Source organism: Lacerta agilis, chromosome 9 (genome assembly GCF_009819535.1).
Source record: "Lacerta agilis isolate rLacAgi1 chromosome 9, rLacAgi1.pri, whole genome shotgun sequence".
Lineage (NCBI taxonomy): Eukaryota > Metazoa > Chordata > Lepidosauria > Squamata > Lacertidae > Lacerta > Lacerta agilis.
This window is the reverse complement of record NC_046320.1, coordinates 35038874-35049287: the sequence shown is the minus strand read 5'-3', so window position 1 is coordinate 35049287 and position 10414 is coordinate 35038874. Positions and strand designations below refer to the sequence as shown.

Below are 10414 nucleotides of genomic sequence, written 5' to 3'. Positions count from 1 at the left end.
TATTTTAACACCATGTTTCCATATAATAGATTTAGCAACATATCCGGGAAGGTAGTATGATGTTTGTGCCAAAGCAAACTAGAAGTAACACAGATACAACTGCACAAATCAAGGTATCATAGATGAGATAATTTTGCCTTAAATAGTGGCAGCTTGAGTCTTAGCCTTATTATGTTGATGCTTCTTGAAGAATGAGCTTTAGTGAGCCAGTTCTGTGTATCTGTCAGATCTTCACTAAGATTTAACCAATTTGAAAACTCACTAGTGGTTAATTTCAGTCTATAAAGTGTTTGGTGCAAGTATATTTTATTCCTAATTAAAACAGTGTGGTTCATAAAGCACTGTTCCTATTCCATTAAAAGAAACTGAAGTAATTTCTGGAATATGAATAAATAACAAGGGAAGAATAATTTGTTTTAAATGTGAATGGGTGGGGTATCATTTACTACACAAACATCTTTACCTAACAATAAGGGATTCAGTGAGATGAGTTTGGTTATTAAATTGCCAAATCTGGTAATTTGGTGCTTTTATTCACAAAATCAATTTGCATCAGTGGTCCATCTCAAATAAAACATTTGTTGTTGTTCAGTCGTTCAGTCGTGTCCGACTCTTCGTGACCCCATGGACCAGAGCACGCCAGGCACGCCTATCCTTCACTGCCTCTCGCAGTTTGGCCAAACTCATGTTAGTAGCTTCGAGAACACTGTCCAACCATCTCATCCTCTGTCGTCCCCTTCTCCTTGTGCCCTCCATCTTTCCCAACATCAGGATCTTTTCTAGGGAGTCTTCTCTTCTCATGAGGTGGCCAAAGTACTGGAGCCATAGGTGACATTAAATAAAGGGCAGTCAACTATATGTAATAGATTGGGCTTTGTATGGTATTGTTTCTCATTGAACAATATAGGGTGCTGATGAATAAAGCTAGGAGCACATTTACAGATTTATAAACAATCTTTTGAAGACAATTCTGAACATTTGCCGAATTCCTTTCAATTATTGTGGCAGTTGAGAAACAATTAATAGTACATTTTTATTTATTAATATTTATTCAAATATATACGGAGGAGAAATATTGAACAATAACTACAAATAGCGGTTCTAATCTAGAACAGTTTTTGCCTATGTTTTCTTGCATGTGGATTTTGCTATACCATTGTTGCATACAGACACAATCTGGAGAACTTCAGGATTCAGGCTTTTAAACTTGTGAGCTATTCAGTTTTCCACAACCTTGTGCAAAATTGTGCAACTGTGAATATGCAGCGGGAAACGTGAGCAATGAATGTCTTTTATTGGAGGGCGGAAATGAACATTTAATGATTTGCTTCTAGTTCCAGATGCTACATTTTGGATGCTTTGTGAACTTCAGAGTAGCATTTTATAAAAGTTTGTGAACTTGACCAGTTAAATCTTTGTTAAAAATGTTCTTTTAAACATCTCCAACCTATAAGAAAGAAAGAAAAAGGAACAGCTGTCATTTTTCTCCTGAGAAAAGACTGAATAACATACATCTATAAAGAGGATTTTGTGAAAACAAAAACAAAAGAGCCCTGCTATTTCCAACCAAAGATATTATTAATTCAGCATCTTTGGAAAACCATAACAGACAACAATCCCCACTCCAGTTTGGGATTCAAAGATACACTTATTTTGAACATGGAGGTTCTGTTTAGTTATCATGGCTGAATGATGGCTTCAATAGAATGATCCACCAGGAAATTTGTCTAGTCCTATTGTAAAGCCATTCTCAGCTAGAGTTCCGACACCACATCACATGGCAGCAGGTTCCATGTGTTTGTTACACACATCTATATGCCATTTTGATTTTAATGTGATAGAACAGTAATCAGAATGAAATAGCTCTGAGCATATTTTCCATAAGACACCAGTAAAGTGCTCTTAACATTGTTCAGGTGCAATGCTTCCATTAATTAAATTTTCAGTTGACTTTGCTGTCTTCCTAAATGTCTCCTCGGCCTCCTAATCCAGCCTCTCCCCTTATGAACCTCTCCCCAAAGAGTCTCTCCCCATATAAACTTACCTGGACCCTGCAATCATCATCTGAGGCCCTTCTTCAAGTGCCTCCTCCACGAGAGGTCTGGAGGGTGGCAACATGAGAACGGGCCTTTTCTGTGGTGGCTCCCCACTTTTGGAATGCTCTTCCCAGTGAGGTTCCTCTGGCACCTTCATTGCATATTATCTTTAGGTGCCAGGCCATTTTTCTTTCGGTTGCTTTGGCAAGGTAAAGAAACTAAATAATAATAATAATAACCTCTTTTACTCCTCCAGCTTGCCCTCCTGTTACTGCTGAAAGCCTGGAGAATGGAATGATCTTCATCGATGTCTTCTTCATGGAATACCACCGACTTCGCCAGGTTGCCCAAATGATGCCGTTGTCATAACCACTCGGACCAGCATCTTTCTCTGTGTAAGAACCACCTAAAATACAAGCAGCAACATAATATTATGTAAGTGGATGGTAAGATTATTTTTACAGAATGAGAAGATAAGCTGCACTTAACTTTAACCTCCTCTGTGCCCCCAGCAATTCTGCAGCAAGTTGCTAAACTTGTTTATTCAGAAGTCAGTTCCACTGAGTTGAATGGGACATTTCATAATAAGAACACTTAGTCAGTGCTTTTTTCGGGGGGGGGGGGGAATGCATACCCCTAAACATTTTGTGAATCTAAGTTTGGCCTCATTAAGGGGCAGTATTTCAATACGAGTAGGAAAATGAGAGTAGCCCTAAACATTTTTTAAAGAAAAAAAGCACTGCACTTAGTTATACACACAATAAATATGTGATATGTAAAATGTCGATTAACAAGCAAATGGTTCCTTTTCAGGCTTATTCAGAAGTAAGTTTCTGAAGTTAGATGAAGGGGACGTACTTTGTAATTACAATTCTTAATTGCACGTGTGTGATCTGTAAGGAGTCAATTGACAAGCTAATAGCACCATTTCAGTGTTAAAGTTTCCTATGTCAAGTTACCTCAGAATCATAAATGGTTTACACCACAGGAAAATGCATATACCTGGCCATCCAGATTCGCAGCGCAGCAGATACTTGATCCTGGAAAAACTGAAGCGCCTGCAAACTTGCTGTAGCCAAAGGCTAGCATATCAAAGTTGTATTGATTTCTCTCTTATTGAAATCAATGGGACAGAAAAGTGCTTAAAGGTGCAACCTATGCATGTTAACTCAGAAGTATGTTGCACTATTTTCAGTGAGCCTAGGGTTCACTTTTGTTGAATCTATTTCCAGATTATGTGAGGAGGTGTCTATGTTTGCCCAACTCTTTCTGAAACCTGAGATGGGGTGAGTCAGGTCCCTGTTACCTGTCCGCCTTCAAAGGTTTGGGGGCGGGGGAGAGGACTTGGAGCAAGCCGAAAGTTCATAGTGTTACCTTGATAATATTTGCCATTGAGGTGAGCAGCATGACATCTGTTCATCCACCACCCAGATCCGTCCTGTCCAGCACAGTTGCCATCAAATTTATCATTGTCGTTGTCCTGTGTGCTGAACTGCATTCCATTGTGGGATGTGAAGAATTTGTCACTTGGATCATCTCCAAAATCAAAGCCGTCAAAGGCATCACCAGCCTCACCACCAGAAAAGAAGGCGTAAGTCAGGCGATACTTGTCTGCTTCAGTTCCCACTTTGAAGTGGGCGTAATCTGCATAGCTGTAGAAAGGAGAAAGTTAAACGTTCCAAATTTTACTAGCGTTAAGTGTCTTTTACTTTTGATTCCTCAGACATGTCCGTTAATTATATTACGTGGTGCAGGCATTTCAAGAGTACAAAATGGGGGCATGTGCGCAGAAACTGTCTAAAACAGCTGCCTGCCGAGTACTTCATCTTAGCAGGTCTATAAATGTAGAGGACTTGATCGCACTCCTCTGCTCTGGGCACCATAGTAAAGCAGTTTTCTGCTATTATGGTTACTGCGGGAGTAAACTAGAGCTTGTTTGAGAGATGGGATGCAAACCATCCCTGGGTCATAACATAGTACACAAACTTTACCTGCTTCTATAATTAAAAATTTGCTATTTTAAACAAATATAATTGTGCTTTTTATGCTCTTCAGTGGAACATTGTCAGGTAAAAGAACACTGGGGACAACCCAGTGATCTTTTCATTAGTGCTGTGGACTAATGGCCGGAACACGTATCAATGTCAGATTGGCTGCTGGGAAGGAGCCTGGATCACCTGTTGCAGGAAGCAGCAGAATCTAGAGAAACCAACAGCAGCCTTAAGGCTCGTATTGGCTGGTAGGAAATGGACAGAATGATGAAGGCGCAGCATAACAGGCTTGCCAGGTGTTGACAAAGCAAGAGCCCTCTTTGCAGACTTTGGCCCACAGACCTGGAGTGGGGGCATGGATGGGCGAAGAGGACAAGCAGAATGATCTAGTTTATACCTTAGAATTTGGCAACTGTACAGTGCAAACTTTGGATAGCCAGAGTTCCAAAGTCTAAGAGCAATGATGTCCTGCAACAAAGAACCAGGCAGCACATAGCCCTTTCTGCTGCACTTACCAGCCCCCAACAAGTCACAAGACACCAAGCCTTTGCTGCTACAGTTCCTCTACCCCAGCAATGGTCATACACAGATCCTGCATCTACCTCTTCTTCCTTCCCTCACAAAGCCCTCCTTCCCTGCTTCCATTGGTACCATTGTACCTCTCTCTAGACAACTGTTGCTTCACTTTCCCCTCCAGGCCTCTGGTCAGACCCCACTCACCCATCCTTTACTCCCTGGGATGCCCTTTTGCGGGGAGGCCTCATGTGTGTTCCTGCTTTTATTTCCTCTTAACCTTCTGAGCCAAATGCAGTGTTTCCAGCAGGTACAAAGCAGGGGCGTCTTGCCCATAGAGACAAGTGGCGCGGGGCACCAGGGCGGCAAGTTCTGGAGGGTGCCAGGGAAGAGGCGGAGGCTGGACACGGCGCCTCCTGGCATCAGCTCACTGCCCTCGCCCGCCTCCGCCATGCCGTGCCGAAGCAGCGCTGCGCCCGGAGCCTCTGTTTGCCATGGCCACCATGGTACAGGCGCCAGGGAAGAGCCGGAGGCTGGGTGTGGTGCCTCCCGGCATCAGCTCGCCACCCTCACCCGTCTTGCTGAAGCAGCGCCATGCCCGGAGCCTCAGCCTCTTCCCCGCCAGAGGAGCCGCCCTCCAGCTGCTGCCCACCTCCTCCATCCTCGCAAAGCTGCCGGCAGCGCCGTAAAAAGGTCGGCAACTCTGGGAAACGGGGGGGGGGGTATCTTTGCCCCATGAAGACGGCCCTGGTACAAAGTTATCATGGAAAGAAAATGTGAAGTTTGGGAAGGGGAAATCCCCATTGTTCCTCCTGGAAGGAGCATGTAAGTTAATAAGCCAATGTTTGACCACCACTAGCATAAGAGTCATGAACTACTGAAGAAATCCTCTTGGAGGAATACCTTTTCTGGCCACTCCAGTCCTCCAGCTCTATTCGCAAGGCATATGGAACATTAGACTGAGTGGTTATCAGATGAACCTTCTCATTTCCTAGCCAGAATTCTGTTTGGTCGTTTGGTGACAGGTGCCCAAAGCCTTCTTTGTACTGAATCCAGTTTTTATTAAAATCTTCACTCCCATCAAGCCTCTGATAAGGAATTCGAGAGGTAGGAAAGGGAAATGAGCAGGATTAGTATTCATTTTATACGACTGATTTTCTCTTATATGTAATGCGTGCCACACATTCGCTTTGCAGACCACATACCCTCTGGAAAACCGTCCACCCGTTTCCTAGTGTATCAATTTCACAATAGACCAGGAACTGCTCCTTGGCTTTGAGAGGTTTGATGAAGTAGAGACCGCTTTGCCTGGCACCTTTATTTGCAATGTCTTGACAATCTATAATGAAGAAACAGGAGCAACATATACTAGTGAAACTGCGGTCTATGGTATTCACATTTTAACTAAACAAGACCGAATACTCCACATACCTCAATAGTTATAATTTGCATTCTTCTCCAGTGCTTTACCCAAAGAACTCAGGGCAATACGCACAGTGTATTTTCCCTCGGTTTAATCTCTCAACAACCACATGAAGTAGCTTAGGCTGAACAGGGATTTGAACCCAAGTCTCCCTGGCCTAAGACAAAGCCTGATATTATGTCCACTACCCCACACAAGCCACACCCCTCAAACCACTGGTTTCTGCTCTATGTGGAAACTGTTCTGGAGTACATAATTTAAAGACTGTTAACAAAATGCTTTGGACACTGAGGTGTACCTACATTATTCATAGCAAGTCTGCAGAATAGGAGTTATGTTCCTATTCGTTTGCACTGAAATGTGGTTTTCTTGGAACTGTATTAACCTACAAAGTTGTGACCAAGATTTCTCCTCTTGAAACTCAGATGTAAACCTATGCCTTTGCATTTACAATATGCGGTTGCCTGGGTTGTGTTTGTATTTATAACAAGCTAATTCCATTGATAGTCTGAGCTGCAGTGATAATAATTCATTGATAGCCTGCTCTGCAGCCCTAGTGCACAATAACGTGTGTGTCAAATGGCAATGATTACCAATATAGGATCCAACAACAAATATAGTACTTTGAAACTCTACTTCATAGGTGCTGCACTAAGTAACCGAATCAAACAAAACAACAAAAACATTTGCATTTCTACAACTGATTAAAATCAATAACAGTAATGTCATCCTATGGCTGCTCATAGGATTCCATTCAAGTATTAAATAAATATTATTATTATTATCATCATCATCATCATCACTAACATCATCACTATTACTGTTTTACTGATAATGGCACCAGCACTGGTTGCTAAAACGCTATGTGGAAATGTTGAGAAGGTAGAAGCAAAAGCAAAGACTCTTTCCTGAAAGAGTTTCACGTTGTCTTCTGAATAGCAGATGAAGAGATAAAACAAACCTGCTTTTGAAATTTTGCATACTTCACCATGCCGCCGCTCTCAACCCCTATGTTTTGCATATGCAATGATCACATGTTGTAATCTGCACGCATTTTTCATGCATTGTGCTATACTGGCAATGCTTTCCATAACATTTGAAATATCCTTTAAAGATCTTTATGCAGCCACACTTTATAATAATAAAGGGATCTGCCTTGTTAGTCAGACCATTGGTTCGTCTAGCTCAGTATGGTCTACCTGGACTGGCAGTGGCTCTTTGGAGTTTCAGATGGGGAGATTCCCAGCCCTACCTGGAGATACTGGGGATTGAACCAAGGGCCTTCTGCAAGCAAAGCAGATGCTCTACAACTGAGCTATGGCCCTCCTTCTCTTTACTTATATAGATAGATATTTTGATAATTTTATAGGTCAAGCAAAGCTTTTGGACCTTCAGAAAATACCACGAGTTGCCTCTCTCCTCTCATTGGTCCAGCCAGGACTTCCACTAATGGGAAGGAGATGAGGCCTCTTGCAACTGCTCCAAATGTTTTTTTTTTGGGGGGGGGGGGTCATTTTGAAACAGTTTGGTAGGTGATGTGGGGAACTTCAAGTGAAAGGGAAGCTTTGCAAAAACTACCTTAAGCTGATGGAAGTCTGTGCTGCATTCAAAAAGGATTCCATCAGTGGAAGGACACAAGTAGATACAATGCAGTAAACATGTTGACCTCAAGGCTCCACTTTTAAATTTACTTATTTGTGAGCATATGCTGCAAACATCAACGGAAACTATGAATAATTGTGGTTAGACTTGGAGTGAGAACAGAATGACAACCCATAGATGTTAGCCTGGACTTAAGCCCATCTGGATCTGAAGAAGTCACTAGAAGAAAGTTGTTTTGTTTCCATGCTTTAGGGATGAAACCATTTTCTATTGACAACTGTCAAATAAAGAGTTATTTCTATTGATCTCAAACCCACAGTCCTTGTGCCCACACCCAGTTCTTTCAGATTTAAGAATATGTTCTCAAATGGATGGGCTTCATGCTCAAGAATAAGTTTATAAAAAGGCCAATTAGCCAACTGCAGTGCCTTTCCATAGAAATTTAGGGTACCACTGTATATCAAACTGGCATTATCTTGTCACTGTAACTTCCCATTAATGTGTGTGTGTGTGTGTGTGTGTGTGTGTGTGTGTGTGTGTATTCGAATTGAGTGGACTTCATAATCTGGAACAGATTAAGTCCCCCCCCCCCAAAAAAAGAGCTATTAGCCATCTCAAAAAGATGGAAGTGATGGCACACAATTCATCAAACAGGTACTATGCTCTCACTCTTACCTCTTCCAGTTAATTCTTGTATCTGGACAGTGTCTCTGCATGGCTGTTGGCATTGTGCCTCGAGCTGAGCAGCCTTCTGCTTCAAATGTTGAATATTGTTATTGTTCAAAATCAGCAAGTCTGTCAGTTGCCTAGCAATTGAAAAACCCAATACAGGACAGGTTTATTGGAACAATAGTTGAAGCTGAATTCATTTAGACTGTGAGGAGGCAGGCGGGGGGCAGAGAATCATGTCTTATCTCAAGTTACTTCACTCTCTGCATGTCTAGCAAACTGTCCACTGAAGGCACAGAGCTTGGCACAGGTCCAGTGAGGGACCCCTCTCTCCCCTCGATGCAGTCAGTATACTAGGAGCAAGTGTTTGTTTTTCTGCACTAATATGACCTAAAAGAATAATTGTACTGCATGCCTCCACGTCTGCTGCCTTGAGCTCACTGGAGGAATAACAGATGGTTGTATCTGTGCTCTTTAGATGTGTAAGAAGCATCTGGTGTACTCTGATTAAACAGGTTTATTCAAAAGTTAGCCCCAATGTAGTAAGTGAGGCTTGCTTCTAAGTAAACAGGTATAGGAGCTGTAGCTACACAGATAGCTTAATTCTCTTGGTTGGATTATAACTTTAAACAAGTAAATAGCTTGATTAGGTGATAAACCTTAACTAAGCAAACAACTTGTCTGTTTACACAGATTAAGTTATAAGAACACACACATTTTCTTTTACACATCAGCGGAACTTCATTGAGGAAGCGAAGCAGTGAGTTTAAGTAGAGTCCTCAAAGCTGCAGTAACAGAAGATACATACTGTATTGTATTTTCATGGGCCACAACGATGTTTTCATATCTGATGATTTCATCAATGATTTCTCTGGACTTTTGAGTATAACCTGGAATCACATCTGGGGAACAGGAACAAAAGCATGCAAAATGTTAGCGCTGTGCTGCTAAGTGAACTGGGAAATAAAGGAATTTTTCCACTGTATCAGCCTTTGCATTCTCACTTGGCTGAGTTTGAGGGGCTCCGATGTACACCCGACGAATCTGAGATATCAGTTGGTCCGTTAAATCTGAAGAGTTAGAGATCTGCTCCAGGATTTGTTCAAGTATCCGGAGATCTCGATCCACTGTAGGCTGATATGTATTCAAGAAATCTGCAATGCCACATGTGGTGGGGCAAAAGCTACCCTACAGGAAAAGAGAACTTTTAAATCACACTGCAGAAGAAGAAATATTTAACAGCCTGACTATATAATTTTTCATGCCCCACACATGCAGAACCTGATGAATATTAATCACCTCCTTGTAGGCTAGACAAGAGGAGAGCTTAAAACACAAAGATAAATGAGCTTATTTTAAAATATTGCATGAAGTCTGTAGCCAACGTCAAAAGCAGCCACACATTTTAACAACTGCTTCACAAAGGAATACGCATGCCAACATGCCAGTAGTAACCATATTGGTAAGAAGCGCAGGAATAACAAGAGATATTGACTTACAAATCGATCATCCAAGATGCAGCAGTTATCACGGGTCACAGGAACATCATACTATGTAAAATAATAAATAAAATAGAATGAGACTTTCAGTGATTTTGCTACTATGGCAGCTATTTCAGCCGTTTCTTTAAGAGGTTGCTACCCTTCCCTGCTACACTTACTGTGCTGCAAGTTGAAAAAAGGAAAGACAGGAGAGGCAGCCAGATGTTGAACCTTGGTTTCATCGTGCCTGTGGCTCTGTGACTTCCCAAGCACTGAAGAGGCAGTGCTTAATCAGTGAGGTTTTGCAAGCGTCAGGGACCTGATATTGCTCTCTGAACTGCACAGCAGCAGCTTAAGGGATCAGGTGGGACACAGTGGGTGGACACGGTATTGTAAATAGGCGGGGAGAGAGCGGGGAGGGAGGGCAGCCTCTTCCTGACCTTGCGGGGGTGTTTCCGGGATCCGTTGCCTGTTCTTCCCATTTTTAGCACCAGTGCATTTCTCACTCAGCACCCATGTCCACAAGTCCTCCTTTGCAGGGAACAACAACAACAACAAAAAGAAAAAAGGTTGTAGAAGATGCACAAGTTGCCCTATGGAGCAATCACTTACAGGAACCACTTGCACTAAGTGACCTGTATCTCTGAAGGGCCTGATGATCACAGATAGCAAAGATTGCAAGAAGAGTCTACGTCCGCC

At 42.3% G+C, this 10414-nt stretch overlaps 1 protein-coding gene across 1 annotated transcript; it reads right to left on the bottom strand.

The window, feature by feature from the left end:
• Window positions 1–1019: 1019 nt before the first annotated feature.
• FGG (fibrinogen gamma chain) lies at window positions 1020–10089 on the bottom strand. Its single transcript, XM_033160168.1, has 10 exons — window positions 9895–10089; window positions 9734–9784; window positions 9239–9422; window positions 9043–9136; window positions 8241–8371; window positions 5746–5879; window positions 5444–5628; window positions 3411–3688; window positions 2276–2442; window positions 1020–1447 (listed from the first exon to the last, which is right to left on the bottom strand). The coding sequence occupies exons 1-10, from the start codon at window positions 9955–9957 to the stop codon at window positions 1433–1435; spliced, it is 1302 nt and encodes a 433-aa protein (XP_033016059.1). The 5' UTR covers window positions 9958–10089; the 3' UTR covers window positions 1020–1432.
• Window positions 10090–10414: the final 325 nt, after the last annotated feature.